Consider the following 17,044-nt stretch of genomic DNA (forward strand, 5'->3'; position numbering starts at 1 on the left):
CAGAAACCAGTGGGTGATGTCAGCATGAATTTGTACATTTTTTACGTTATCGACAGGAGGATTGCTGGACAACCACAGACTGCAAAACGTGACAAACCTGGAGTGACTGAAAAGAACTTGGATCAGTTCAGTTTTGTTGCTTTAATTTCACATTTTACCCACAGAAAACATTCATCAGTTTTCATGGTAGATCTCAGTTGCATCAAAGATGAATTTAAACCAGTGAAGTTAAGCCTGCCTTAAATACATTGAGCCTCCCACCTGAAGAAGATCCTTTGCTAAAACCTTATGTTTATGCAAGTCTTCCTACTGCTAGCTTGACATAACATGGGAGCTTCCTTTGTTTCCCCAAAAACCAATTTCCTGCAAGGATTGACTGACACGGCTCTTAATGATCCCAGCCAGCTACTCTCTCAGGCCCTGACATGCTGATCGGACCACGACAGGAAATTAACTTACACCTGGTGGTCACAGATTACATGCTGCTGTTACTCTTTCACCTTTCAAATGCTGTTACTGTCAGATGAGATAAAATATATCAGCTATCGGGTGGATGGATGTACAAGATAGACGGCTGATCAGCCTCCTCAGACCGACTGTCAGGAAAGTTTGTTATTTAGAAATTCAGCAGTAGACAGAAGGGCAAACCCATTCCTGATCCACCCTGACCTGCCTTGCTTTGCTTACCAACCTGAGAAAAGAGAGAGCATATGCTGTTAGGGTATACTGCAACTCCTAGTCTTAGTCTCCAACACTGGCCATTGTGTCAGTAACTACATGTCTTTTACTTAAGTGACAATACGTGGATAATCTTGTGAATGCTGTGTATATAATGTCTGTGGTTCTTTTAAATTAGTATCATATGTAAAGAAAAAAATAACACCAGAGCAGGGTGGATTAAATTAGCTTGGTTCCAGCTTTCTGAATCACTGCCCACATTGTCAACTTTTATTGCAGTTTGAAAGGCCAAGCCAGTCAGATCTTTGTAGGTGGGAAAAATCTGTAAGGTCATCTTCTTTTGCTGGAGCTGGAAAAATGGTAACATGAGTTGATGACGCCAATATAGTTGTGCAGGTTGCAGTAACTTAAAGATGTTGTAGCTAATATTAATAGCTACAACTGTGTTAACTCTACCTGTATAAGAAATCAGTCTGAGTACTGAAATAGTCTCCCTGCAATCCAATTCACCAATTGAAACACATTTTTGCATCATGCAACCAAACATACAATGCAATACAGTCAGCAGTCAGAGGGTGGACCCAGTACTCAGGACTTGGCAGGCAGAGGTAAAAAAAATCACAGCTTTATTAGCTGACAAAAAGATGGCATAAACAAAATAATAACATTAAAAGGCAGGAATGATCTAACAGGTAAACATACTGACAGAAGCTTACACACCATGAGAGAAAACATAACAAAGAACAGAGAGAGACGTGAATAGAATAGAATGCCTTTATTGTCACTATACAGATGTACAATGAGATACAAGATAAATAAGATAAGTCTAAAACAAACTTCAAAAACTGGAACAGGACCATGACATTTATATGAGACAAGAACAGGACAACATTCTTCTCCTAAAACTCCACAGCTGGTAGGAGAACCTCCGTTCCCAGATGTTTACGGACTGCGGTGAAAACAAGTGGAATGCTACACATTAGTGAACACTGGTGGCAGCCTTGTCCCAACTTTTTAGACGTGTTGCTGCCATCAAATTCAAATGACCCTAAAATACATTTTGACATTTTAGACATGTTTGTTTTAACGTTATATTGTGAATACATTGACTTAATGAGATTAGCAAACCATGACATTGTATTTTTATTTACATTTTATACACAAGGTCTAAACTTTTTTGAGCTAGGGTTGCATTTTGAAATTATATTAGTTTGCCCAATTAATTTTGTGCTTTTGAAAATGTAGGGATTTGTTTAAATGGCTGTAATTCCTAAATTATTAGAGTGTTTTGTAAAGCCCTAAATTAAAGCTGAAAGTCTGCACATTTGTTGTATGTTGATTACATGTTTTAAAATCCCCAAATTGTGTCTTTGTTTAATGTTTTATTTGCCTGTGTATCAGTGACAGTGCTGGCTTCACATCTAGGAGTTCACAAGAGCCCGTCATTTCCATCTTTCTAGGTAATGGAGTGGTTTCCTTCTTCCACATTTTGTCTCCTGAAAGTGTCAGTTTTCTGGTTTGGATGTTCATTAAAACTTAGCCCATTATTAATGCATCCCACACATCAGATTTCAGATATTTGTTAGTTTTTTGCTAGCAGACAGAACTGACAATAAGGCATTTTCACACAAGTAATTCCAAAACTGCAGTGCAGAAAATGATGTTGTTTCAGGTAATCTTTTCAGGGATTTGAGTGATTTAGAGTGTGATTAGCCAACCCACTGGCTTCATGGAAAATATGAGGAAAATATGAGGGCTTTCAATGGCATATGATGATAATATGAGTCATACTTGTGCTAGAACATGACACCAGATAAGAATTGTTACAATGTCTCCAGTAACATTGCAGGGTTTGGATAAATGGGAATAACCAGTGACGTCTTTTGTTAGATTTCTGTATATGAGTGACACTGCTTGTTTGTGTGAGTGCCCTTACATAGAGGTATGTGTGAGAGGTAGCCTGAGGGAAAATTTAAATATTGAAGCACATTCATCGGCACAGGTTTGAAAGTGTGCCGAGTTCCAGGATTTTGGTAGTAAGGCGTTAGGGGGAAAAATGCTTACTAGCAATGAATTTCACAATATTACACCAGAGCTTGGCCATAAATAATTAATATAGGTTTCATATTCTTTATGTGTGCTGTGCAAATCATCCAGGGGTTTGGTTTCGTGGTGATTCACTCCCCATTTCCATAATTATCACCAGTTGTAATCGTCCTCACAGCTCTTTCCCGCTCATTCGTTTAAGAACTCAATCTCTAGATCATTTCCACAGTGAAAAGCCTCTAAAGGCAGCAATCAGTCCTATTTTTATTATAATTTTTTAATTTCTGCTCTTCTAATTTATGCCAGAGACATAAGAGTGAAGCCTGCAGTCATATGGATAGTGGGGAGATAATTGAATCAAGCAGGTGCCAGCCATGATAGATGAGTCCTTCTCAAATATAATTGCTGACAGTGGGGAAAACGGGGGCCAAGCTGTGATTACCACGAGTCCCAGAGCACGTGAGCTATCACAGTTGCTCTATACTTGTCTCACCTGCTGATACGAGTCACAGCACTAAAAAAAACCTCTTTGTGGAACAGAGACTGTGTGTATTGCCCTCAGATGTGAGGTCCCCTGACAAAGTCCACTAACTGCAGTGAGTGTGACCTCGGAACCTCCCTGAGCTGCAAAACTGACTGCCAAAGTGAGACGAAACCAGGAGCTGGGAGGTCAATCAATGTCTGCTGGAGGTGTCATCTGATGCCAGCACTCCGTAGAGGCCAGTCTGGGGTCTCCTAATGAACCGTCAAGGACTAATCAAAAAGTATCAAGTCTTGACAGTAGTGAACAGTTTATACAAGACCGGTGCACTGAACTTTGAGATTTCTTGTCATACCCTAACAGTGAGAGATTGGAAGTCACCACTGAAAACTTAAAGATCTCACTGACACCGTGACAAATTCGCTTTTCATATACTCTCAGTCGACATGCCTTCTTAATTCAAAGCTGCTGGTCCAAAACCTAGTACCTCGTGAACCTTGTGTAATGCGTAAACATGAAATTCATGTTGCAAGTACATTCAAAATTTTAAGAGAAATAGAAATGAAAAGAATGAACGATCAAAAATTCAAAGAAAAAAAAGGAAATCACACCTGTGCAAAAGATAAGGAGGTCAGAGGTCTATCCAGGTGTTAAGAAGGCTTTACAACATAATAAAGGCAAATATCAAACCAGTAGGCATGTATAAGTCATTCGAATGGATCAATAAACACGTCTTTGCAGATATATTATGTAAGACATTATATAAAATTAAGACTCTAAAACTCTTCTAAATTCATAATAGTAGTTTCAAAGTTGTAGAGTATTTATAAACCCTCTGACAGAGTGGTGACCTAATGTTTTTGTTAACCTGCTCCTCCATGCCTGTTTTGTTTTTTAAAGCCTGTACTTTAGGCATAATTTGCAAAACAAAAATGCAGTCAGTCCTTACTTGAAGTCCTACATTCAACCTACCTTATCATATTCAAACAGAACCTAAACACAACATGGACAATCATCTGCTTTAAACACCTGCTCCTCGTTTCACTTGCCCATATCAGAAGATGACATTCTGACCTGCCGCGTCATATGACAGCATTGCTTTCCTGACGTTATCCTACAGTCGACTTTAATTTTAAGCTCTCCACAGCCCCACTTGTCCCTCCTGATAAAAACCATTTCATTGTTTACCAGGCGCTTGTGGTTCGATGTAAGTACTCCTCCATGACTTCATTATTCCTGCCCCGGTCCACAGGGAGCACCGCTCAGCCCCTGATGGCCTTGTTACCTTCAGCAGTGAAACCTCAGAGTTGGCTTGTTTGTGCTGTGTTTTAATTTGGTCCCATTAGCGAAACCACAACACTCTTCTCAGCTTCACAACACCAGATGAAAAACATTAGCGCAGTAACAGTAAAAACAAGGCAAGAGTTCACTGATGCACATTGTTTGTATTTAGAATATGTTCTTGTTCAGAGGGATTTCCACGGTGTCTGCTCTTTTAAAGGAAGTACACGCAATTGTATTTTTGCCGCTGTTCCTAAAAATGTTTTACATTATACATCACTTAGTATTATAGTTTCATAGGTTACTACACAAACCTATGAAGCAATCCGGAAAAAAAAGACACTGGAAACATTTTAGTTTAAACCCTCAGGAGAGGAATTTTTAACAAGCTAGGTTCAATGAAAGTGTTGGGGAAATACAAATATAAAATATAATAATATTTCTTTTTTTCCTGATAGTGATTGTATGTTTTGATATGTAACGAGTACCGCACCATCGCTCAGTAAAGTAACCCTGCTGAGCATTCGGCTGACCCCAGGTTATTCATTTAATCATGATTTATGGGTGTGATTAAAGAACTAAATGTGGTGATTCATCTCTGAGCTTCATATGTGTCATTATCAGGTTTTCACCAGGATATCTTTTGCAGAGTGAGATGTAATTTAAAATTTCAGTTTCTGGAAACTTAAACTGTGATCTTCTGTAAAAAAACAACCCAAAACCATTTATTACACAGCAACATTTATCCAGCATCTGTGTTACTTTCTTTTACTGCCATAACTGCGACATTATCACAAACAGATTGCATGTAATTGCTACCTTGAGCACATTTAATTTCAAACCGATAGACTGATCAGTTTGCTCCCTCTTATTGCGATCTTCACACACTGAAGTTACTTTGAAGGTTGCAGCTGAGTGCGAGTGTTTGCAGTCATGGTCTGGGTCTTTTAAAGAAACCATTTAAAGGCAACAAGATTACAAATTCATTGCACACATGGTCACTGTAATTTTGGTCGTGTTGTTGTCTCCAACTACTGTCCCTGTGTGACTGTAGCATTACAGGAAGAGGTGCTGCACCAGGACCCAATACTATATAAGATAAACAAGTATTAGTTGGATGAGTAATGGAAAGCTACTCTAGTAGTGATCACAGTTAAAGATGTAGAGTTAAGAGTAAGCACAATGGGCCTTAATAAGCTTAAACAACAAGACACTACCTGCGAACAGGTTAATTTGAGCTGTAAGGAGGTCATTTTTATTACCTGAGTAGAACTTAGCTAAGTGCTCCAGTACTGCTTACTTTAGCTCCATAACTAAAAAAAAAGAATTCCAAGTTATTTCTAATGAAGATGTTATTTCTACAGGATGTAAGTCTTCATTTTCTTTGAATTTGCCCTTCTGTTCAGGAGGTTAGATTTTCTCTGAAACAAGGACATGTTTTTCTGTTTTTTCTCCTGGATTTCTCGAGTGTAATCACTTTGGGGGTTTAGGTCTAAGGTGGAGACAGACATTTGTCACACATCAACCCTCCCACCACCACAACGACTCACTCACTACAAAACCCATTAAAATGTTTGCACAGCAGTAAATAGTCTATTAGGTTGTCCTAATGAGAAGTAAACAATACATTCTAGTCAGGATTTATTTGGAGACAATCAGCCAGAATATTTGACTTACCCAGAAAGATCTAGATGCACAGTTGGTGCTCGTTAAAACACATTTATGCGGTGGTGTTACTCTTGAACCATCGTCCCCACTGAATTTTCTTTCGGTATGTATTTGCAACTTGAATCCAACAGCTGAGCTTCTGTTAAATCCATCATCTGACAACACACACACATCAATGTAGAGATTTTCTGTGATCAGTCAGTAAACGAAAACACTTTTTCCTGTGTATTTTTGCTGTTACTTAAATAAATATGGCAGCTAGCCAGTATGCGTTCTTCTAGATTTTTTTCCCTGCCATCATGTAATTATTTATTTGACACATGAATTCCAGCTGCAAGGTTGTCTAATATTACTCATCATAATTAATTCCAGTGAGAGCTCTGTTCGACATCAACAAAGACTCTAACTCACGATTCAATAAAATCAAAAATAACATGCTGTTAGCTTGTAGTAAAAACTTGCTATTCATTTTCCCCCATGGGTCTGTGAAGCAGTAGCGATGCTGCAGCATTGTCAAAATTGATTACAGATATATCTGAAACTAAAAAGGCAATTTATCTCATTTTCTTTGTGAAAATGACCACAGATCATTTAAAAATAAAGGACTCTGGCAGATGGGAGCTCATTTCCACTTTGCCTATTTGGGTCACATAGGTTGTCAGGTCTGTGTGTGTGTCAATATTTTCAATACTGGAATTTATGGCTAGTATCAGCTTTTCACTGTAAAAGCTTTTATAACTATAATATATTTATTCCTCATATATTAAAGCACTCTTCTCACTGATTGCATGTTAATTTATTTGACTGTTTGACTACCATTGCATGGACTACATCCTAACTGAAAATGCACATACAAAAGAAGCAGCAATCTTCTCATCTTTCATCTTTAAGACAAAAAAATTTGAGACAGTAAATCATTTGATTATATTGACTGAAAATGAAAATCTGAATTTAATTTGAATAATATACTGTGAAAAAAAAACAATGAACCTTTTTTTCTAAAGGCCTTCTGTCTATTTTGGCTGCTCCCTTTAGGGGGTGCCTTATCAAATGATTTGCCTCTGTCTAACCCCGTTCTCACTCCCGAGGCGTAACATGTCGACGTTTTGTCACGTCCCGCGGCGTTCCTGAGGAACGCGAAAGGAGACCTTCGGCGTTCTTATGGTACGCGGCGGGTTATGGCTGGAATCCAGTGCAATGACGCTCCCGCGGTAATAGACGTTCCAGCCCTGTATTCCAGCCCTAAACCTAACCGTATCCCCAGCCCTGACCATAACCTTATTCCTGATCTTAACCAGGACTGTAATGATGTGAAATAGCGTGTTTCTAAGCGATTTGAAGAAAAAGAGCGAACATGTGTAGATGGAGTCCAGACGGTTCTCATATTTCCTCTTTTTTCCGAGGTCGTCATTTAGGAACGTGGTGGGTAACCGAAAACGTAATATGTTGACGATTTGTCACCTAGCGTAAAATGTTACGCTTTGGGAGTGAGAACGTGTTGGTCTAACCCTATCCCTAGCATTCTTGTGTTACAATAACTCTCTGCACGTCCTCCTTCAGTACTTCCATGAATCTTCTCTGTGGTCTTTCTCTTTTCCTCCTTCCTGGCAGCTTATCTTCGACAACCTTTGTCCAATATATGTATAATCCCTCTTCTGCACATGTCCAAACTGTCTCAACCTTCTAACTTTGGATCCAAATTGCTCAATGTGAGAGTTGTCTCTCTACTCATACTCATTTCTAATTTTGCCCATCCTGGTCACTCCAGATATTGACCCGATACTTGACATGATCCAACCCGTCAGCTTGCAGCTTGCACCACCTTGCAGTCTCCTATTTCTTTAAGATCCCATATGGAAAAGAAATAGTAAAAACTTATATGTGATTACTCATGAAAGTGGCCACTTTCTCATTACTTTCATACATTGTTTTAGTAAGTATCCAAAACATACAAGTTTCATTATATAATTTTTCAAGGGATCTTATATCTGTTTTCACTCTTATATGCTTTTCATACAAGTTTCACACAAGACAGATACAAACTTTATAAGATTTATATATATATCTTTTCCATATGGGATTGCACCTTCGGCATAAGATATAGTCCACTTGTGTACACTTCTCTCTTACCTCCTGCATTTCTTTCTTAGCAACATACCTACCCATAAACTCCTCATCATCATTGTTCCCTTAACCTACAAACCCACTAAAGTTTACTCCAATCACCAAGTCCTTACGCTCACCTGGAAACTCCTGTCTTTCCTTCTCTCTCACTACCTGCTAATATATCTTTCCCCTTTCTTCTTCCATTGTTTTTGACCAACAGTAGCACAGTTTCCATCAGCACCCTGTTGGCCAACTTCATCAGGTTGCTGTTTTTAACCTGGGCCCATATAGATCCAATAAGGAAATCTCATTTTTTATGATCCATATGTTTGATTTGGCCAGATTGTACTTCCCCGTTTATCCCACCCAGGAACCGACACTAGGAGTACATCAGGTTTCGACTCTGGCTTGACTAGGTTTTTAAAGTAAATATACAGGAATAATATAGTAGTAATTTAATATAGAAAGTAATATCTTACCCTCAAACAGTTAACTTGGAATTCACTGTTTATTTATGAAGTTAAACTTATAAATAATCATACACTTTGAGTGTGTGTGTGTGTGTGTGTGTGTGTGTGTGTGTGTGTGTGTGTGTGTGTGTCTTTTATGCTTCTACAGTATATCCTTGCATTTGTGTGGGTACTTCTGTTTGTGTGCAGGCCACCTCATCACAGGGTATTTTCTGTGTGTCTGGGCTGTAGGCGTTAACACAGACTGACAGATTTTTGTCCCTCACACTCATTCAGTCTGACAAATCATCCTAAACTCCTCTGGCAGATTACTTAAAAAATAGAAATAGAAAATATATCAACACGGAGGTTGGATTGCTGATACTTTCCTCATTTAAAAACACCTTTTTCATTATTGTGAAAAAAAGTAATGTAAATGGGGAGCTTTTTGGCTCCATCATCTGTTTATGATGTTTCTTTGTACATTTGTAATTTTAATACTCATATGGAAATATCTACATATCCAACGTTGTCTCATTTGAATGATTCACCTTAATGATAAAAAAAGTCATGATAAAAGACAAGTTTTTTTAAGAAAAATCTTATCAAGTGAGAGGTGATGTTGATATCCTTTGTTTCACAAAAGCAACAGGTAATGATTAGAGGCTATTCAGTAGAAAACAAAACAGGAAGTAATATACTTTTACTAAAGGCAAAAGCTATTTGAGCAAATTTAGCAAGACAGCTGAACTGACAGATCTGTCCACACTGTTTGCTTGATGGGTTTCAGAGTATGCTATTATAAAATACTGCTGCTGATATGACATCAGTGCAGGGGATTGTTTAAATCCAGTTTTCTTCTTTGTGTCACAGTGGTTTTAGAAACAAACTTCCTGAAAAGATTCCTACCAGCTGATCAGAGCCTCACTTTTGACAGCATCTTGTCTTCTCTTCCCTGGGGTGCTTCGGCATTTATTAAATATTAGCAAATCTACTACTTTCTATCACCCCCAAAACTCGCCACCCCTGTTTCTGTATCCACCAGATGGGAAAACACAGACAGATTTAAATAAATAGAGCCATAGGGGACAGGTCAGATTTTAAATGCAGTATTGAGATGACAGCTTCAACCGTAGCCTGACTACATGGATTAACTGTATAAATTCACGTGAGACCAGAAAAGTGTTTCTGGAAGCTGATACAGAACGATGTATAATCAGCAATCCATCAGTAACAGGTTTCTGTGATTCTAGGGCTTTGTTGGTTACTTCTGTATTTATTTATTTACTCTCCTACTGAGATCAGATACTTCTGTGTGAATATATTTTCTCCAAAATACATATACTGTGCAAAAAAACTGCAGGTACACTTTAATCAGATAAGTAGAGGAAGGGGTTGTTAATCAGTATCAGCTACTTTCTGTTAATGAAATAAACAATAAGTGCACTAGAGGAGCAACAATGAAACAAACCCCAAAACAGGAATGGTTTTACAGGTGGAGGCCACTGACATTTTTACGCTCCTGGTTTTTCACTAGGTTACATTTGGCTAGGGTCATTGTCACTACTGGTAGCATTAGGAGATACCTAGACTCTACAATGGTTGCATAGATACTCCAATTCTCCAGGTTGGCACATCAATGCGTGCCCTTTCCAAAAGGCTTGTTGCGTCTCCCAGCACAGTTCCAAGAGTGTGGAGTGTGGAGATTCCAGGAATTAATTCAGTTCAAATATTTATATAGCGCCAAATCACAACAACAGTTGCCTCAGGGTGTTTTATATTGTAAGGTAGACCCTACGATGACAAATACAGACAAAAACCCAACAATCGTATGACCCCCTATGAGCAAGCACTTTGGTGACAGTGGGAAGGAAAAACTCCCTTTTAACAGGAAGAAACCTTCAACAAAACCAGGCTCAGGCTCAGGCAGGGCGGCCATCTGCTGCAGGAGGCCCTTAACTCACCTGCAGGGATGGTACCTGCTCCTTTGTGGAACAGAATGAGCATTGCCACTGCCCTAAAAATGAGCTTCAGCAGGCTACTGTAGGAATGTCTCAGAACAACTGAAACAGACTTCATGAGGGTGGCCTGACATCCTCTAGTGGAACCATGCACGGTCCAGCACTGTGGAGCCCGATTGGCATTTGCTGTGGAATACCAGAAATGGCAGGTCCACTCCTTGTCCACCATCTGTGCTCTTCACGGATGAGAGTACGTTCACCCTGAGCACATGTGACAGATGGGAAATGGTCTGGAGAAGCCGTGGAGAATGCTATGCTGCGGTTTGGTGGTGGGTCATTGATGGTCTGGTGGGACGTAGCCATGGAGGGAAACACAGACTTCAACAGGCTGTGCAATAGGACCCTGACTGCCGTTAGTTATATGGATGAAACCTTGGGTCCAAGGATTTCATCCTGTCCTGGAACACCTCTGGGATATGTTTTGCTCCGTTCAACATCACCAGGTTGTATCTCAGACTGTCCACGAGCCCTGTGATGCTCTGGTTCAGATCTGGTGGAGATCCTTCAGTTTACCATTTATCATCTCATTTGGAGTTCTCATGTATGCAAACTAATGAGTGCTATTTTGAGTTGCTGCAAGGAAATTTTGGCAAAATAGATGGAGTCAGCCAAGTTTTCAGGGAAATGATTCATCGACAGAACTCTTAAAACTTTGTGTCAAGATTTTTATACACTAGTTTATAAATATGGTGCAAATATTATTTAACAGCATGATTCCAGTTCTTGACTTTCTTTGACTGACTCAATTGTGGTGAGCTTCAAAAGGTTGATTTCCACAGGCCAAACTCAAGCCATGGCAGGTTGTATAAGCTATGGAAATGTGCTTAAGTCAACACAGACTTTGACTGTTATAGAAATGCAAAGGAGAAAGTACCGAAATTGTAAACTCAACATATTTAAACTGTTTTGTTAACACTATAAGTTCAAGTGCTTATCTTAAAGACTCCTGAATATCTTGCTTTTGTACCTTTGGAGGCTCAATTCTTTGGCAGTCTGTTTTAATTTGAGCCCTGTTATTTGTCTCGAGCTTCCTTGACAACCAGTATTCCAAAGTGCTGATAGCCAGACCTCATTTACACCTGATGAATGCTACTAATTAGCTTTTCATCCCAAATAGTTTTTGTACTGTGGTTACTTACTGTGGTGGCACAGATTTCTTCTGCAGCTTCTCTTCATACCCATCCACACATCCACATGTCACTACTTTAGATAAAATAAAATTGGCTAGAAATTGATATCCCAAGGTTGAATTAACCTTCAAACCATTGCCTTTCTGTGTTCTGAGGTGACACTTACCTCCCTATGGGCTATCAAGTCAGCCAATTAGAAATCTTGGGTTTGGGGGGCGGAGAGCTGTGAGTCTGAACCTTAAGTTCCAGGCCAGATGTGCTGTTGGAATTCTTCCTGAATTGCTGACGGGGTCCTGGAAAGGTTTTGTAGGCTGGGAGGCAGCAGACTTTGAAGGACTTATCTCACCACTGACACGCAACACCTTTATGTGTGTGACTGTCCTGCTTTTATTCTTTGTTTTGTCTCTCTTTCAGACACACTCTTTTCTTTTTGTGTCTCTGTAGACTTGCTTCTGTGAGATAAACTGTCCGAGGAAAAGAAATGCACACATCCACACTTTGTTTTTGTCATGTTTCTGGTTCACTTTCTTTGTTTTTTTAATTTACTATTTTTACACTACCTCATACAGCATCCATATAGAGAGTTTATCTTGAATGCACAGTTACTGCAAGAAAAGCCAACATTTGCCTCTTTGATCCTTCTTTACAAACTACCCCTTTGTACTGTACATTCATTCTGCCCCAGCCTTGCATTCTCACACATCATGTCGTCAGATTCCCTCCACCTCCTGCAAACCACAAGATTTTTCAGAAGTCTTCCAAATTATTGTTTCTTTTTTCTTTCCTTTGTCACTTGTATTGTCTGGGAGGAGGCAAAAAACTATTTTGAGTGAGGTCTCTATGGAAACAGTAAAGTACAAGCAGGATAGTGAGGAGGCTGAGCAGTGACGCATGATGGCTTTAAATTTCAAAGGTGAGAAACACTCTTGATCACCAGGAGACATTATATAATATACATTTAACACTGATCTCTAAGTTTGTCTGACTTTTGTAAGTGGCTTTAGATGATTACTCAAACCTGCACCCCTCTAAGCCACTGTCACAAACATCTGTTTGTATTTGGCTAATAAAAAGTCAGTTTTTGGTGATTACCCATCTGCTTCAAATAATGCCAAGTTAATGTTGTTTTTGAAGTCTTTCAAGTCATGCAGCTCTCTCCTACAAGTGTATACTCATCTGAAGATATTTGGTAACTGGACTGGTTCTTATGTAGCAGTTTTCTGCTCTACCATGGCATTCAACGTGCTTTATACAACACGCCTCCTTTCATCTACCCACCCAAGAACTTTTTCCTGTGCTTAAGTGCTGACACTATGAACGCGTTCGTTTATCTACATCGTTCATCTAAACAGTAACTGCAGCCATGAGAGTACCTATCTTAGCATTACACAGAGTTTTATATGGAAAATGTGCACGTATCAGATTGCTTAAAACAGATGGGGAGAAGTTAGAGTTTAAATTTAACTCTCCCTTCTTTGGCGCTTTGGCTAGTCCCAGCTTCTCAGCGCTCTGTCTCTCTGCCCTGGCGACCTGCACCTAGAAGGCGGAAGGTTCCCCTTCCTCACATCTGATAACTTGTTCTTCTAATGACCGTGAGAGTAATTCTGGCTGAGACTGGATACTGTTTTTATCTCACAGGGTCTGGATGACCGACCTTATCATAGGACTTGGTGTCCCTTCACCTTGAAGCTTCTACACTGTCGCGATTTCTAACTAAACACTGTCTAGACATCTAAATTCTTAAGCTGTTATTCAGTATAATACCTAACACAAACCAAAGCCAAACACAAACCTCTTTGGTTTTCAGCCACTCTAAGTCATCTTTGCCTTTTTCATCTTAGACAACAGGACTTTTCCTGTTGAAGTTTTTCCATTTGTCCATCGCATCGGACCCTTGGCAGAACGGTCTTGTTACCAAAAGCTGTACCTACAGTCATGTGAAAAAGAAAGTTTTCCTGGGACTCTATGCAGTGTAACAAACTAAATATACCCTCTCTTCTTCCATAGAAAGTCAGAGGGTAAGTAGAAGCCATGTTCTGCTAATCAAATGCACCCAATTAAATGATCATCAGCTATTGGGATCACCTCTATAAAAGCAGAGGTTTGGTGCTTTGCTAGTCTGGAGTATTCAGGAGTATTGGTATAAACGGTGCAGCACGGTGGCACGGTGGTTAGCACTGTTGCCGCACAGTCAAGAAGGTCCTGAGTTCAATTCCACCATCAGGCCGGGGTCTTTCTGTGTGGAGTTTGCATGTTCTCCCCGTGTTTGCGTGGGTTCTCTCCGGGTACTCCGGCTTCCTCCCACCGTCCAAAGACATGCAGCTTGTGGGGATAGGTTAATTGGATAATCTCAAATTGTCACTAGGTGATGTGAGTGTGAATGGTTGTCTGTCCCTGTGTGTTAGCCCTGCGACAGACTGGCGACCTGTCCAGGGTGTACCCCGCCTTTCGCCCTATGACAGCTGGGATAGGCTCCAGCGCCCCCCGCGACCCTGAAAAGGATAAGTGGAAGCGAATGGATGGATGGGATGGTATAAACCCAATGCCTCAATCTTTCCAGCAAATTCACTGAAGGTCAGACTGTGCCATGCTCAGAGAAATTGCAAAAGACTCAGGATCTTCATCTCAAACTCCATGCTTCAGTTAGTGTAATACGTGCTAATGTTCATGACTGTACAAGTACGATTTGTTTGGAAGGTCTGCCAAGCCAAGACTCTTTTATCTAGAAGGACCAGTTGCTTTAAATGTTGTGGTGGATTGGTGTAACTCATTGGGCACATAAACCAAATTAGTATTTATGTAGTGCTTTTCACTATTGGCTTCTTGCAAGGTGTACATTTATGGTTAGAAATTAAAACAAAGCATGCTCCATTTCTTTTTAAAACATTAGATTTTTGGCTCGGTGTGTTGCAGTAAGCAGATATTTAGTTCAAGTCAAAATAATTGTTTTCATCAAATGTTTTTGAAATGAGCGCTTTATACATTTCATATTTCTTCTCCTACTTGCTTTCTAGCTCTGCTCTATGCCACCATCTTTGGAAATGTGACCACGATTTTCCAGCAGATGTATGCCAACACCAATCGCTACCATGAGATGCTCAACAATGTCAGGGATTTCCTGAAACTCTACCAAGTTCCCAAGGGTCTAAGTGAGAGGGTGATGGACTACATCGTCTCCACCTGGTCCATGACCAAAGGCATCGACACGGAAAAGGTGAGACTGAGACGCAACATGTCAGGTAAAGCTAATGTATTACAGATGTGCCATCTGTTTATGGAGATTTGGTATTTTGTGCTACAGTAATCACCCGGGCTGGAATTGAAAAAGCCAGACACCGTGTCGTTTATACAGATTACAAAGCATCAAGTGATGTGTCAGGAAGCAAAAGCTTGAGAGTGATGGTTTTATATTTAATAGTCATAGATGCTTATAACATCCAAAAACAGTACATTTAAGAGCATTTACCCATATATGTCTCAAAATTAGCTGCTGTATCAGTGTTCTCAAAGAGTCTTAAAGTAAATCAATCAATAAATAAAAATCTACATAACATTTTTTTCAGAGCAAAGAGAAAACATCTTAAAATACACACAAGTGTTCTTTTCAGTATTATGTGCTGTAATGAAAGTGAATAAATGAGTTTTAACCTAATTTACACAAACATATAGTGCCAGGAAACTTAACAAAAAAAAAGACTCTTAATTTTTTCCCCCAAAATGTATGAAATTTGGGAATGTACATATTAAAGGCTATTGTCTCATTTTGTTTCAGACATCTGCACTTTGGTGAAGATTATATACATTAAATTTAAGTTCTATTCGTGTATTTTATTTCGAGAGTGTGTACGTTACACATAGCTAGGAAACTAGCTATGTGTATAAATGACTGAAATGCACCCAGTATGATGCAATATGGCAGCGCTGTTATAACAGTTAGTTATGGCACGGTAATTTATGGAATATGCTGTGAACCTAACTAAGATTACGTAGCAGTAGCAGTAATGTGAGTGACTTTCCTTAAGTGAAAGCTTTAAGCGTTAGCCCGATGCTTAACTAGCCAAATTAAAGCTTTCTGATTGAAGGCTAAAAGCGGCGTTGTCACCGAGTAAATAGAATATTGATTATATTTTTGTGTATTGCTGCAGCTTTTTCAAGCGTTAACTAGGTGCCTTTGGCAACACCTTAGTAGGAAACAATGGTAATATGACTGATCCATATGTGCACAAAGAATAGACACTTTTTTTGTGCTACCGAAGTTCCCTTGCTTTCATTCAAAATCTGTTAATCGTTAAACAACTTCAACATTATAATGGCTACAAGCTCACATTGAGGCCTGTGGGGCACTATCAGCCACTGAGACAGTAGACAAATGAATATTTCATACTTTAAGGCTGCCTGTTTATTTAAGGCAGCTGAACATTACATTATAATTGTACATAATAACCTCACAAATGATAGATTAAATAAATAGGTTTTTGATAGATGCTTGTGCATTCTTAAAGTCTTATATGTTGAATTGAACTGAGTATGTCATCTGTTCAAAGCCTCTCCCAGTCAGTGCTGTTCTCCATGCCTGTCTTACTGTACATGATGTTATTAGCACAAACACTTTAAAGGTGATAATTTAGGACTTCAACAATAACACAGCAGCAATGTAGTTAAACATCTTACAGTTAATTTTGAATGAATGAGCTTTAAAAAACAAACAAACATATGTCTCCTGTTTTTTGTGTCACATATGAAAGAAGCATCAATATCTGATGAGATATTAATTTCCCTGCGGTGTGTAGTATTTTGTGGTTTTTGGTGCAGTTGTCTTGTTTTGTGGGGTTGTTTTTTTCAACAGGAGATTAATATCTCTAACAAGTGCATTTGTTCACATTTACACGTCTTAAATTTTAAGTGAGATGTGCGTTTTGAGTTTCGACACTATCTACATATAAGGCAGCCTTTTTGTTTTGCAGTATTTTGTGTGGTGTGTTTTTCTATGTTTTAGCAAAAGGGGAACAAAAGTGTTTCAGTCAACCTCATATGATTTGTTTTAATTTTCACATGGTCTTACTGAGGTGATGTGAAGTGAAACATGCATACTTTTTTTGGTAATGTGCTGGAAAAGCTTGAAATGGACCTTAAAGTGCTTAAAAATGCTTGAGTTTGACTCTGAAAAAGGTGTATGAACCCTGC

At 39.2% G+C, this 17,044-nt stretch overlaps 1 protein-coding gene across 1 annotated transcript in view; it reads left to right on the forward strand.

Moving 5' to 3' along the window:
* Window positions 1-17,044, forward strand: part of LOC102299992 (potassium voltage-gated channel subfamily H member 5) — a 189,377-nt gene that overhangs the window by 75,529 nt on the left and 96,804 nt on the right. The window contains exon 8 of the mRNA XM_005949612.3: window positions 14,875-15,074. Within this exon, the coding sequence (XP_005949674.2) occupies window positions 14,875-15,074 (200 nt within the window). The remainder of the gene's footprint in view (window positions 1-14,874; window positions 15,075-17,044) is intronic.

This window comes from Haplochromis burtoni, unplaced genomic scaffold (assembly GCF_018398535.1).
Source record: "Haplochromis burtoni strain Fernald_Lab_line unplaced genomic scaffold, NCSU_Asbu1 Contig_416, whole genome shotgun sequence".
Lineage (NCBI taxonomy): Eukaryota > Metazoa > Chordata > Actinopteri > Cichliformes > Cichlidae > Haplochromis > Haplochromis burtoni.